This window comes from Chelonia mydas, chromosome 1, assembly GCF_015237465.2.
Source record: "Chelonia mydas isolate rCheMyd1 chromosome 1, rCheMyd1.pri.v2, whole genome shotgun sequence".
In the NCBI taxonomy this organism is placed as follows: domain Eukaryota; kingdom Metazoa; phylum Chordata; order Testudines; family Cheloniidae; genus Chelonia; species Chelonia mydas.
In genome coordinates this window covers 166,066,780-166,082,191 of record NC_057849.1, presented here as the reverse complement: position 1 = coordinate 166,082,191, position 15,412 = coordinate 166,066,780, and the positions used below count along the sequence as shown (strand labels likewise).

Here is a 15,412-nt window from a genome sequence, read left to right as displayed (position 1 = left end):
CCCTTTTTCAAATATATGCTTTTCATGGGTTTTGTTTTAGGACATTCATGAGTTTAACTACAATGACTTACAAGTACAGTTTAATGGAGTTACACATCCATTGCTCCCTGGAAGTCCTTTCTATTAACCGTCGTTTTTCTTCTCCTGTTTTTATTACCTTACCTCCTGTCCTGGCTCAAATGTCTTGTCACAAAAGTCTGTATACTGATTCTCTCATATTTATTCAATTAAGTAATCTACAGCTTAATTACACATCTTAATCTACGAATTTCTATAGATTCGGACAAAAACATTAATGGTACAGGGATGGAAAATTACTTCATATTTAATGTTTTGGAAATTATGTTTGCTTTCAAACTTACTGTTTAAAGCTTTCAAACTTACTGTTACATAATTCTCAGCCTATCGGCCTTTGAAATGTAACAGTTACATACTACTGCTGTACATCACAGCAAGGTAGAACATCCAAAGAAAATGCATTTGAGAGGAAGTTTACTATAATTCTGAGAAAAGCCATTTTTGGGGAAGGAAGTTTACCTTTCTTACACTGTTCACCACCCAGTGCCTGTACTGGCATTGATACTCTCTTCTAGTTAGCACAAAGCTAACTTTCCATGTAACATCTCTAAGATGCAACCTTTCCTATTCATCCACACAACACTGCTAAAACCGTCATTCGGGCTCTCATCATCTTGCACCTTGATTACTGCAATATTCTTTTCTAGGGCTTTGACAAATGCAATTTTATCTTACTCCTATCCATTCAGAATGCTGTTGCAAAGATCACTTTCTTAAACAGTTGCTTTGACCACGTCACTCCTCTCTTTCCATCCCTTCAGTCACTCCCCATTCTCTATCACATCAAACATAAGCTGCTTGTCTTCACTTTCAAGGCTGTTCATCGGCTATGTCCATCCTACCTACTACCTCTCAGACGTTACTGAAATGTTGTCTCCCACCTCATGATACCAGCCTCCATCACCCATGTGTTACATTTTCAAAGAAGCCCCTTCGTGCTTTCTCCCAAGTTACCCCTCATGTTTGGGAGGAGCTCCCCATAAACATCTGCAAAGCTACCTCATTATCCACTTTCAAATCCCTCCTCAAAAAACTCTCCTTTGATATGATGCATAAAATAACCTTGACAACATTTAGGCTGCTGAGCAAGTATCAGGAGGTAGCCGTGTTAGTCTGTATCCACAAAAACAACAAGGAGTCTAGTGGCACCTTAAAGACAGGTGCCACCCGACTCCTTGTGGTTCATGCTGAGCAATACTGTCTCAGTACAATGGGGCCCTGTGATGGTTTTTGGGGTACTCTGGATTGAAAGTCACCTTGTTACCCCCTGCTTTTAACAAGAGGGGGTCTTGCATGTGCTGACTGGGTGTTAGGTCCCTAATAGCTACAGCTTTTCAGCCACAAGCCCTCTTGTGGGTTATGCCAGCCCTGTCTTTGCCTTGCAGGTTAAAAAAAATGTACCCCAGTTCCCAAGTCCCCTTGAAGTATTCCCCTGTGATATCCAGCCCCTGACAAGGCTACTTACAGAAATTACAGATCCTCTGCTCCCAAGGTTGCCAACTTTCTAATTGCACAAAACTGAATGCACTTGCCCCACCTTTCCCCGAGGCCTCACCCACCCGCACCATCCCTTCCCCAGGCCCAGCCTCCTCTATCCCTCCTCCCTCCGTTGTTAATTCTCCCCCACCCTCAATCACTCATTTTCACGGGGCTGGGGCAGTGGGTTGGGGTGCAGGGTGTGGGCTCCGGGAGGGGGTTCAGGATGCAGGGTCCAGGAGGGGGCTCAGGGCTGGGGTGCAGGTTGTGGGCTGTGGGAGGGGGTTCAGGGCTGGGGTAGGGGGTTGGGGTGTGGGCTCTGGGAGGGGGCTCAAGGATGGGGCAGGGGTGCGGGCTCCAGGAGGCGCTTACCTCAGGTGACTCCTGGAAGCGGCCAGCATGTCCCTCTTCTGGGAACTGCACAGAGCCGGGCAGGCAGGGAGCCTGCCTTAGCCCCGCCGACCGGACTTATAATGGCCCTGTCAGTGCTGCTGACCAGAGCCGCCGGGGTCCCTTTTTGACCGGGCATTCCAGTTGAAAACCGGACACCTGGCAACTCTATCTGCTCCCAGTGCCATGTACCCCATTTTAACAGTTTTATCTTAAATCACTGCTCCTGCATAATGCACAGCACTTGTGAGCACTTATAATAAAACTTAAATAAATCTTATTTTGAAACAAGAGAGCATGATGGAAGCAAATGGTTACGATTTAAAACAAAATTACAAAACATTAACTAAGGCCTACACTTATTAATAGTTACCTTTCCTATCTAATAAAGTAGTTTTCCCCCCAGCACAGGTCAGTCTGTTGCAGGCTTCACAGGAACCAGGATCCAATCTTTCATGGAAAACACTCCTGCTCAACAAGATTGCTCCTCAGTGAATGGATGCAGAGTGTCTTTGTCTGCCCTGTCATATACTGAATCAGTCTTTTGCCTTTATTCATAGGCAAGGTGATCTCTGTCTGTTATGGTGTTCCTTTTTACCTGCATGTGGTTTTGATTATTTACAATTGTCTCTGATGGTTTTTCACTGACTGTTCTGGGTAGAGTTACCACCTTTGAAATGCAAAAAAAACCAGGCACTCTCCCTCACAAGGCAAGCCCACCACAGGCCTTACCCCCAACCACAATGCAACTCTGCAACACCTGCACCCTTCAACAGCTACTCATACAGTATCGAGAGAGAGAACAGATAAAATGATGTTATCAATCTTCTTACTTAAACTGCAGAAGTGGGAACACTGCAGCATCTTTAGCTGGACACAGAAACTTTTAACATTAGACATCCCCATGTATTGTGATGATAATGCAAATCTTTAGATCCACATAAAAAAAATCCCGACAGATTAAATTATTTTTCTGGCAACTGGAAAATCCATAAAAATACCGACCAGGCCTGTCAAATACCAGCCACATGGTAATTCTACTTCTGGGATGGGGCAAGGGTAGGCAACTGAACAACACATTAGATAATCAGCCAGCCAAGGTGGGGTGACCGCTCCCTCCTTGGTCATGATCAAGACACATGGTTACCTGGTGACTAACTTTTACTCCAAGACCATAAAGGCATAATTCTCAGTAGTTACATTAATCCTTAAATACTACCAGTACATACATCTCGCAATGATTATGAGCACTGACAGGTTACAAGCTTTCAATAGAGACCTCACTAGCTACCCTTTATGGATAAATATAATGAAAACAGTGTATTAGGTGCAGTGAGTTTGTCAGGTCTGAGACAGAGTTGCTTATAGAGAACAATGAACCCTTTGCCAGTTAGCCCCAATGGGCCTCCGCGCCACAGGCTCTGGCCATGACCAGGGCTCCTAGGCACTAAAGTACTACAAATGATAAATCATCATCATCATAATAAAAAGTGTTACATAGTGACTATACTGGGAAGGGAATTAAGGAAAGAAAAATTGCCCCAATTTAGGGAAAAAATGGTAAAATACAAAATCCTTCCTCACTTGTGTTAAATACCTTGAGATTACTACTAAGAAGTGAAGGATGCAGAAGTACTTCAAGCATTTACCTCCTGCCAAAGTGATAAAGGATGGGCAAGCCCCTACAAAAATATCTTTGATCTCTAATACAGAAAAATAAATTCTTATTTGTAGAAAATTCCCAGGCAAACTAAATTACTGATCAGCATCTGAGAAGCTTCTATTTGTTCTAGCCATCAAACTTGGCCAAAGTCAACTCCTATAAGTTGTAAGGGATGTTGTTAAAAATCACTAACATCTGAATCTACCATCTTATCAAACTCTTGCCATAACCTTATGCATGTTCACTTCTTTGTATTGTTGCTATTGTGAATACTAATCCATCCATTATGCATTCTAATGTCAAAAAATCCAAATCCATTTTAAGGTGAAGTTTCATACCCTATGCTCATTCCATATATGGACCAAGGACAAGCCATGAACCCAACTTACATTATCATAGTTTTAAGTGGCTTGTCCCATGTATGCTGATTACTTATACTCAATGAGTCAGCTGTCACTAAACAGCCACAGAAGGTAATATACATAAAAATAAATGTATAGATAAGATTCATTGGAGGACAAATCTCAAATAATTACAACAGAGACCTTCATTCCTGTGATTGTCCCTGAGTCTCATCTTGCTAAAACTGGCATCAACTTCATCAAGACATGTGTCCTGTCTCTTTCCTGTGCCAGAGAAACAGAAGTCAGCAGCAGCAGGCAATTCACACAGGAGAGGGAACTGCCTCTTAAGCTTTCTTAAGCTAACTCCCCCGAGCTAGTTTGATCCCTCTGTTAAGAATAGAGTGAGTGCCTAGATAATAAAATCGCCCTTGGTAGATTATACCTGGGGACTGGTTTAATAAACACTTGTAATAAATTCACTTGTGTGTTTTATTCATTCAAATTGAAGACTTCACACTCACAAGGAGGAGCACGGAGCTGCAATGTCAAGCTTAGATTCACTTCTAACAAATATTAGGTTTTGGGGATTTAAAATTTTAGCGCTAGGCTTCTATACCTTAAATTACGCCCTCGGGAATGCTATGGTGAGTTAAGGCTGCAGCTGGCTTACTGTGATGAATCTTTCCCATCACATTCTGTACGGTCAGAAAGGCACTTCTTGGATGGAGCAACTTGCAAGCTCTGCTGCTTTTATATAGCTATAGTCCTGCCAATTACCCTATAAAACTCAAGAACAATGAAAGGGCAACGCCATCCAGGGCAGATGAATGTGTTCTTGCTCATTTGCTTGTTTTCTGCCCTAAAGCCTGTTACCCGACCTCCATCTGTCTGGAGCACTCATCTGATAAATAAGATGGAAAGAGCCATTTAGTTCTTTAATTAAAAATTACGTATATTTTTCCCATTCTGCTTACACACATGCAGCAAAATATTTCAATTCCTTACTGCTAAATATACTCTGATGTTGACATGGACATTTAGCTGTCAAAACATTTTACTTCCCGTTAATTAGAGGGATGTCAAGATCCAAAACAAACAGCAAATTGATCAAGAAATTTACTGAGAATAGGAAATTATGGTTTTACAGACTTTCAGCATCTCTTCTTGAAAGGGGCAGATTACAATGTGTATTATATTTGAAGACATATTAAACCAGATAGTACATAGCATTGTGATGTGAGGTAACCCAATTTTCTTGAAGTTTCATTAAGGAGCACAAATTCGAAGTGTTTTAAGAAATATGCTTTTGTCAACAGACACTGATGGTTTGATGCCAGATTTGAAGTCAATGTGAAATTAGCCTATGCAAAGAGTAACAGGTTAAGACATACATGTTAGACTATCCACATCTTGTGCATAATAGCACAGTCAATTTGAAAAGAAAATACTTTGTTTTATACTGTATTTTAATTATTCAACGGATGTTTCTTAAAATAAAATTCACGTGAAATCTGGTCTTTTGTGTGCTTTTACCCTATACTATACAGATTTCATGGGAGAGGCCAGCGTTTCTCAAATTGGAGGTCCTGACCCAAAAGGGAGTTGCAGGGGGAACACAAGGTTCTTTTAGGGGTGTCATGGGTATTGCCACTCTTGCTTCTGTGCTGACTTCAGAGCTGGAGAGTGGCAGCTACTGGCTCGGCACCTGGCTCCGAAAGGCAGCGCCCCACCAGCAGGAGTGTAAGAAGTAAGTGTGGCAATACCATACCATGCTACCCTTACTCCTGCACTGCTGCTGCCGCCAGTGGCTCTGCCTTCAGAGGTGAGCTCCTGACCAGCAGCCACCGCTCTCCAGCTGCTGAGCTCTGAAGGCAGCGACGTCGCCAGCAGCAGCGCAGAAGTAAGGGTAGAAGTACTGCAACGCCCCCTACAATAACTTTGTGATTCCCCCCCCATCCCAAACTCCTTACAATCACAACACCATGAAATTTCAGATTTAAATAGCTGAAATAATGAAAGTTATGATTTTTAAAATCCTGTGACCATGACATTGACCAAAATGGACCGTGAATTTGATATGGCCCTAAATAAAATGGATGATACTAATTTTAATTTTCCCTGCTTCAAATTACGGTTTAAAACCAAAACGTATACCACTTACTAAATACAATTACTGCTTAAATTGATGTTGATTTAGCAAGTTGAGTAGTTTTACTGTTTTCAACATATATTGGGGGGATGCTATTCAATTCACGCTCCACCCAAAATCCCATAGTGACAGGAAGTTTCTTCTAAAATGTCAGCAATTGAACACTTAATGTTGACAATCAAAATGGTCATCATTAGGCTTCAGAATTTATGCAACTGAAATGAATGGGATAGCTGGGCAAGTTCCATTGTTTTGGCAGCCTTAGCAACACAGCCCAGCCCAGGAGCTAGATTTTTTCCTTTTCAAATGATATGTTAAATTCTTTAGAAATTGATGGGGCCCACCAGAGAAATGATACTGATGTATATTGCTGAATACTCCCAAATTTTTGTTATGCCAATTCTGAAATGGGACTTAGGACATCCTAAGTCTCTCAGGCTCTTCTGAAAATGTTAAGTTATCCAGGAGTTTGAAAGAGAGTCTGCATTAAGCAAATCTTCACCGCAAGCAACGTTCTTTAAGATTAACTGGTGGGACCCTTCAGTTTAATTGAAAATGGATTATTCTTTTGCTAACGCTAATATTCAGCCTCGGTAAGACCGGTCAACGCCACTGGAGGTAAATATCAGTGGATATTTTTCCTAAGAAATAACATTTGACAGCTGACACCTACATTTTACTTAAGAAATAAATGTCAGAGAACTGGTTTTCAGTGAGCAAGGAAACATATGTTAATGTGACCGTGACTCCCTTACGTTTTTGAACAAAGGAGATATGCAATGCATTAAAATTTCTCAAAACCTATTTTTAAAAAAAAGAACAATTAGCAACAATAATAATATGGTTGTACAATATATGTGTCATACATATTTGGCTTAAAATCAAGAACAAATGAAATACAGACCTAAGGATTTAATGATATTCTGAACTCACCAAATTACAAATGCTGGTACTGTAGAGGCCTGATAACAGCATGTTATAGTGTATTCCATCTTTGGTAAAATAAGTTAAACCTAAGAGAGAGGCAAAAGCCCCAAATCTGAAGTTCTTTGCCTTTGAGGAGTTATATCCTTTCTGAATAACGTTAACAATTGGACCTATATTAAATTCGTGTTTCTGTTGTAGTTTTAAGGACAGCTTAAACAAATAAAATCTAAAATCAGTAAACCAAATCCTATAACTGGTGAATTTATGGTATGATGAAAATATAGAAATGGTTCCTTCAGAACAGGCTACCTCTGGTCTATTTTGACAATGGATATTCACACCAAGGTCATTTGATCTGAATTACTTATTTGACAGATCCTAATGGCTCCTCTGAAGTCATAATGGATACTAATGTAGTGGAAGTTTAAGTACTTAAATTTACATTGTACAATGTGTGTATTTTGTATTGAACATCCTTAATAATGATCAATATGGAGGGGGCATGTGCTCTGGAAGGCTAAGAGAACTGGTGATTGATATTTAAAACCTTTAGCCTTTAGGTTAATGGATCAATTTCAGTGTAGTTCAGTGGTGAATGAAACCATGAGTTTTGCAGTCTTAGCCCATTCCCAGGAGACAAAAATCTTTTTGACAAAACTCAGTACACTTGGCAGACCAATGATATACAGAAAGGCTAAGGATTGGATGAACATAGCCTTCATCTGAGATGACAACCTAAGGGACATCAGCAGAGTAGTGTGTGTGTGTGTGCATAGGGAATGCTAGCCTTGCTCTATGGAGAGGGTAGCCCTGCACCTATGCAAGTCCCACACAAGTTCTGTCAGTTTTGTCCTGTGTGGTCTTCTCTCCATTCAGACTTGCCCCATCTCAAGAGCTGTCATACGTTGCCATCCTGGCTTCCCAGTGAATCCTCATATCCTTCTGACCCAGCCCACTCCTGCACGTCGAAGCAGGTTGATATGGAATCAAACTCACTGTGATTAAACAATGAGCCAAATGGATGTTGAACAGTCTATTTTGGCACCTGCACATATCCTACCCAGATGAATTTTTACAGAACATTGGGGAAAAAACAAAAACCTGTGCTTGGATGAGAATGAAGGACAGAGTAAATAACTGAGCATGCATGAGTATAGCACAGAGAACAAGAGGGAAATAGGAAGGTGATGGTTAGAGAGGAAGGAACAAAATGGGAGTAGATTGCAAGAGAGGGACGGGGAGGGAAGAATTGGGTGTCCAGGTCTGAAAATCTGGTCACCCAACTGTGGATAACGAAAGCAGACTTTGGACTCTAGGGCTGTCAATTGCACAACTTTCATGAGCAGTGAATTTACACACAGGAAAAAAAAAAAAAAGAATGCACAACTGACCCTTATAAAATCTCAATTCTGAAATTATTCCTCTTTTTAAAAAAAACCTTCAAGCATCAAATCTGCATTATGGAATAACAGATTGGATTTTCTCCCTCTTTCCTTTCTCCCTCCCCACCAAAAAAAGCCTTCTCAGAATTCCCACATGGGAATTTGCTGTCTTCATTGAACTAAAACCATGTTATAAATAGAAACCCAAGAAAGCATGTGTCTATTATATCTCCAGGTTTAAATAAATAAATAAAAAAAAGAATTATTTTCCTAATGGATTGGATTTATCAATCAATTTATTTTAGATCCACACCGAGTCTGCTCTCTCTCTCTTTTTAAGCACTGTGCAAAAATTGTTGGGTTGACCATTCTAGAACTACAAGCCTTTTATCAGCAGAACAGACAGAGCACAGACAGTAATAGGAAAAACTTCTCCTCTCTTTCCCATCAATGAGGCACAAACCTGATCTAACTGGACAAATTTGAGGGTGGAGGGTAGTCACCAGCCCCATTTAATCCATGGCCTCCCTTCAAAGACCATGGACATAGTCAACAATTGTGTGGGTGGCTGTTCTGTTATGTGGACACCTGCTAACTGGGAAATGAACTAGAGCCAACTCATTCCATTTAGGTCATGTAACAACCAGCCAGCTTTCTGCCATGACTGACCTGTGCTGGATTCTACCGGGTAACCTAGAGAGGAAAGGCTCCACATCCCATTACCAATACTCTGGGCTTGAATCCTAACATCTTTTTCAGATGGTCTCATAAGAGAGACCAAATATGCAAACATTTGCTCTTCAATCATAGATGCTTCTTGGGCTGCTAAATGTTCAAACTCAACCCAGATATACATGATCATTTCAGGATATTATAGAAATAATTTTTAATATCACAGTATAGATTTGATTTCACAGAATATCAGGGTTGGAAGGGACCTCAGGAGGTCATCTAGTCCAACCCCCTGCTCAAAGCAGGACCAACCCCAACTAAATCATCCCAGCCAGGGCTTTCTCAAGCCTGACCTTAAAAACCTCAAAGGAAGGAGATTCCACCACCTCCCTAGGTAACCCATTCCAGTGCTTAAGCACCCTCCTCGTGAAAACGTTTTTCCTAATATCCGACCTAAACCTCCCCCACTGCAACTTGAAACCATTACTCCTTGTTCTGTCATCTGCTACCACTGAGAACAGTCTAGATCCATCCTCTTTGGAAACCCTTTTCAGGTAGCTGAAAGCAGCTATCAAATCCCCCCTCATTCTTCTCTTCTACAGACTAAATAATCCCAGTTCCCTCAGTCTCTCCTCATAAATCATGCGCTCCAGCTCCCTAATAATTTTTGTTGCCCTCCGCTGGACTCTTTCCAATTTTTCCACATCCTTCTTGTAGTGTAGGGCCCAAAACTGGACACAGTATTCCAGATGAGGCCTCACCAATGCCGAATAGAGGGGAACGATCACGTCCCTCGATCTGCTGGCAATGGTCCTACTTATACAGCCCAAAATGCCATTAGCCTTCCTGGCAACAAGGGCATACTGTTGACTCATATCCAGCTTCTCGTCCACTGTAACCCCTAGGTCTTTTTCTGCAGAACTGCTGCCTAGCCATTTGGTCCCTAGTCTGTAGCAGTGCATGGGATTCTTCACTTGTCTTGTTGAACCTCATCAGATTTCTTTTGGCCCAATCCTCTAATTTGTCTAGGTCCCTCTGTATCCTATCCCTACACTCCAGTGTATCTACCACTTCTCCCAGTTTAGTGTCATCTGCAAACTTGCACTATTTTCACTTTCAACCAATAGAATCTTTTCCTGTACTCAAATTGACAATGTTGCTCAAACCAGAAATAAAAATTGTAATTAGAAGCTTTAGGTAAGTAACTAATGCCCCATTCTATGTTACTATGTAGTAACTATTCAGGCAAACAGTGATTTTTTTTAAAAAACAGATCAATGTAGGCAAGTTTCAAAATACTCTGGTGAGTGACCATACAATGACAAACCCACAACATGATTCTCATAGCCGTTTTCAATTTGGATTTCACTTTGCTGCACATTAACTATGCAGAAGAAACTGATTAATGAACTTCTCCTGGCAAAGGCACTCAGATACCATGGTGGTGAGTGCAATATCAGATTTAGACAGTGATTGGAGAAAGCTACCCATTTTCCTTCACATCCGTGCAGCTATGGACAGTCAACGCTCCTGCAATCTCTAAAAACCTGTGCAGGTGAGTCATGGTTCCTCAATAAACTAACTTTTTATAGTTATTTTTCTGCAACAAGGCCCTTCCTCTATGGAGTCCCACAAGGCTCAGTTTCTCGGCTTTCCCTTGAACAAGTTCGCCTCATTTTCAGTCTTCACTGCCATTTAACTGGACGTGCTGTTGACATATTTAATTACTCCTCCCTCTGTCCACTCTCTATGCCTATCATGATCAAATAAAACCATGCGTCCATCTCTGCTACCTGAAGCTAAATGTTGAAAAGTCAGAAATACTTTTCTAGGGAAAAAGGAGCATACTCAACAGCAGAGAAGGATTAAGATTTATTGGAGCCCTGGGCACAAAGAACAGTTGGACCCTCCCCACATACCCTCTCGCCACGGGGCCCTGCCCCACTCCCTGGCCGGTCAGAAGCCCAGAGCTGGGCTGTGATAAATGCTGCCCAGGGAACCTGGGCCACTGTGGGGAGCCCCGGACCCTCCATCTGCCCTGGTGGTGGGCTCTGGAGGGAGCAGTGACATGGGCTGGGGGCTGCCCTTGGGCACCTTGGCCCCCTGTCCAGGGCAGGTGGAGGCTCTGGGACACCCCACAGCAGCCCAGGCTTCCTGGGCAGCTCTTACCATGACCTGGCTCCAGCTTTTGGCCTGGCCAGGGGGCGGGGCCTCAAGGAGAAGGATGAGGTGCAGGGGAGGGCATAGTTTGGTGCCAGTTGGGGGTGGCGGGGGCACTTCTACACAGGTTCCAGCGCTCCTGGAGCCCAAAGAAGAAATTCGCCTGTGGCGGGAGAGGAGCACTAAGAGAACATGCTGCTGCGGATACTGCTAGTTACACGGGCTGCTTCTTTAAATTGGGCACAAGGTTGCAGCCTTTGAATCCCACTGTGCATGGAAACATTCTGGCAGGGGCATGGAGTGAATTAGACATCTTGCTGCAAATTAGCTTTCTCTGTCCCTGCCTTTCCCTGGCAGCTGGATGGCGTTGGCAGAGGGGATTTGCTCTCTCTCTCTGTCCTCCCATTGACATGGTGGCTTCTCTGCATGATGTTCCCTTCATGCTGGGAGAAGCAAGCCCAGTGTGCAATCTCCTCCCTCCCAACTCCCACATGGCAATGAGTCTCAGACCATGGGTCAACTGCCTGGGGGCTCGCAGGCCTTGGGCTGTGGAGCGGAAAATAGCAGTGTAGACATAGGGCTCAGAGGCAGGGTGGCTGCAATGCAATTGGCTTATCGCTAGGGCCCAGAACGAGCTCAGGGAAAGCGATCACTCAGTCCTGGCAGCAAGAAGTGAATCGCACTCCACAGTTCTGGGCTTCAGCTGTGTGGGGTAAGGCTCCGGGCTTCAGATGAGGCTTGGGGGAGGGGAAGGAAGCACCTGGGCTCATGGCTTCAGCCCATGGGCACTGGAGTGGAGAGAGGGCAGGGGGCCACTGCCTTAAGGGCAATCGATGGGTGGGGGACAGTGGAGAGAGCGGCCCCAGGGGAAGTAGTAGCATAAGGGTGGGGGCCTTGGGGAACAAGGTGGAGCGGGGGGCCAGGTGACATGGTTTGGGTGCCGGTGGGCACTCCCCACTTCTAGGGAGCTTCCGGCGCTCCTGCAACCCCGTGGCTTCTGCTGGGGTTTGGAGCGCCATTTTTCTGTGGGGCCCCAAATTGGCCAGGGCCTCTGGGCAAGGGTCTATGTGTTAATCCACCACTGGTCAAGTTTCATCTACTCTCTCACTCACTTCTGGACTTAAGAATTTACTATCTGTCTCTATCATATCCCTCATCCTTGATTCTGAACTTTACTTTTCCATCATTCTTTATCTACATATGTGCCCATCACCAACACGATACCACCTGAGTTTGCTATTGCATCAGCTCTACCTTGGCTAAAATTCTCAACCGTACTTTCACCTTTCTTGCTATAAATCGACTCTCCATGGGCTTCCCAAGTCCCAGCTTTTCCTGGCACCAGCATAGAACATACAAACGCAAAACTACAACCACATCACTCGTCGTCAGAGGACTCCATTCAGGTCTTATTCAGTTCAGGACTCAGTTCAAAACTGCACTTTAATTCTTTCTGAAGAGTACTCTGTGAACTTGTTCCATCTTACACCATAATTATTCTCTCTTTCTACTACTCCTATCCCACTTCTCTGGCACTTGCCTCCTCCATGTCCTTCCATACAATCTTGTGACTGCTAGCGTGGACTCGTTCTCTGCAGCTTTTATCTGAATCCCTCTCCAACTCCCCAAATGTTTTGAAAACCTCATCTGCAAAATCCTCTTTTCTTGCTTGCCTACACATTAGGATTCCCCCACCCCATGCTACTCTCCACCCCCAAACTCACTCACACACTTGCTCACCTTTGTATTATTTAAAGCTTTTCTAGACACCGCTTTTCAAATGTTCTACAAAATTAAGTCATGGTGGGTTCCTGCTAGTCTGGCTGCACTGCTCTTTTCTTGTGAGCAGGCTGGATATTGGAATCATTCTTGTACATTTCATTTGTAAACAGAGGCTATAATTCCTATGAATAAAGCAGACCGGGCTGTTCATAAATTATGGAACATATTGGGGGAATGACTTCTTGATTATGGATGTTTGTTTCAGTGTTACAAGGGGTGGGTGGGCCTTGAAAATTACCAGAACATATGTTACATAATTTATGGACAACCCCCACGCAGAGGAAAAGGGACAGTACAAGAGGCTCACAAGCCAAAACACATCCAGATTAAATTTAATCTTTGATTTATCAGCTTCAGTATTCCCCAGTGGGGGACAGCAACGCTTCACAAACTGAAGACTCAAGAGCGAGTATTCCTTCTCCATGAAAGTTAACCATTAAAATGTATGGTGTATTAAACATAAAATAGGCAGCAAATAATTCATATTAACGTGTATCATCACACTTGAAGACCTAAACCTCAAATGGCAAATATAAATTTTTACATAAAAGAAGAAATATTTCCAAGTTACTTATTTACACACATGCACACGCACACACACTAACAACCAGCTTCCAAAAGGAAGAAGTGAATGCTTAATATTTAAGTGTGGAAATAAATATCATGACATTTTGATGTGTTTGTGTTGCTTTGACAAAAATAGGAAATACAATATAAAACAGCATTTTCATGAGATTCTAAAACTATTTTAACTCACTTAAAGCTTCACTAACAAATGGGTATAAATTTGGTTTTGAGGGTTTTTTTGCACATGCATAATACATGCATGAAGACAAACACAGAGACACAGAAATGTAAATACACTTTTACAGAAAGACCTGTATGAGACACCGTAGCTGTTAACTGCCTTGTTGATAGAAATGTTAGAGGACAAAATGTTCATTCCCTAGTTGCAAGACTCTTGCATCTATAACATAGATTAAAGAAGTCATCCACTCACTGTCATGCTGGATTAGAAAGACAGATATTAATGAGTGAACACACTCTACAGAACACGGGCAATTATAACATCTTGACAGAAATATGGTTAGTGGTAGCACAGGCCCATCCCAAGAATCAGAAAAAAAGATCGGTTACAAACAGCAGAGTCAGTGGCAAGAGAGAGAAAGACTGCTACAGGCTTGAGAGGTCCACTTACTGACGCTGCCACAGACTGCCATGCAGTATTCCTCAGAGTCAAAGTTGTTTCGGTTCCCACCACATCCGCCGTAAAAGAATGGTGCACACTTTCCTTCAGTCACATCAAAGTACCAGCGGGAGATCATTGCTCGGCAAGGACCAGTCTCAGCTTGTTCAGAGCACACCTCTAATTATAGGAGATGTGGAGGAACTACATTTAGCATGAAAATGGTATTGTCTTTCTTTTCATCTACACAAGTTTACTTACATGTTCTAACTCTTGCATTTTAGCTACAAAATGGATGCATCAAGGAAGCATCTATATCTTTCACAAAGCAATTCAACTACTACACTTTAACTCACTATCTAGTCTCTAAAACAATGTATTCTCATCTGGATTAACACAACTAAATCCCTCCTGCTCTACACACTATTTTTGTACTTGTATATCTATTTTGGTTAGTGGCATGATTATTTGCTGAAATAGTTATACTGGTATAGCCCCTAGTGTGGACATAAGTGTGGATGTCTTATGGTTCCCCATCTCTTATGGGAGTCGCTATACCAGTATCCACACGAGGGGTGTTGTATCACTATAAGTATACTGGTAAAGTTAAAACAGTACAGCCTGTGTGTGTGGACAAGCCCTTAATTGGAGTTTTGCCCATGAGGAAGTTTGAATAATTGTCTTTGGAGAAACTCTTGATAGCAGGAAACATCTACACATCGAACTATTAAAAAATACATCTAAAATACTGAGATTTCATGGCTTGTAAAAAGACTATATAAATGATGCAGGGAATAAAATTCCTTCCATACACATACACAATCATTTTGGTTGAAACTCCCTCATGTGTAGAAGCTCAGCGCAAGGCTTATCTACCACTTAAATCCACAAAAGCCCTCAAAATAAGATTTAAATGGTGCATCGGCTTTGTGAATAGGGCTGATTCTCCTCCTTACTTAACATATCATATGACAGTACGAAATCTGCTTTGAACATATATCATGATTTGTGTTTCTCAGTTTTCACTGGGAGCTAGAACAGTCACTGCATTTGCATTGAAACTCAATGGGAAATCTGTGAGGAACTGAGCTGTACAAATTAAGATCAAAGAATAAAAAGTGAATGCAGGAACTCTGTCCTTAAATTGGAATTCAGCCCATCACCTGGACACATATATAACCCTTTACCAATAATGTTCCAAAC

General features: G+C 42.4%; 1 protein-coding gene across 7 annotated transcripts in view; it reads right to left on the bottom strand.

Annotated features, from left to right (window-relative positions):
* The window catches only part of LOC102936614 (amyloid beta precursor protein), a 301,370-nt gene that overhangs the window by 111,439 nt on the left and 174,519 nt on the right, over nt 1-15,412 (bottom strand). For 3 of the 7 annotated variants that reach the window (XM_037905593.2, XM_037905604.2, XM_043538322.1), the window contains exon 7: nt 14,222-14,389. The exons of 2 other annotated variants lie outside the window; for them this stretch is intronic. In XM_037905593.2, the coding sequence (XP_037761521.1) occupies nt 14,222-14,389 (168 nt within the window). Of the gene's footprint in view, nt 1-4,152; nt 4,234-14,221; nt 14,390-15,412 lie in introns of all 7 variants that reach the window. 2 more of the 7 variants (XM_043538321.1, XM_043538320.1) reach the window with 1 other exon arrangement.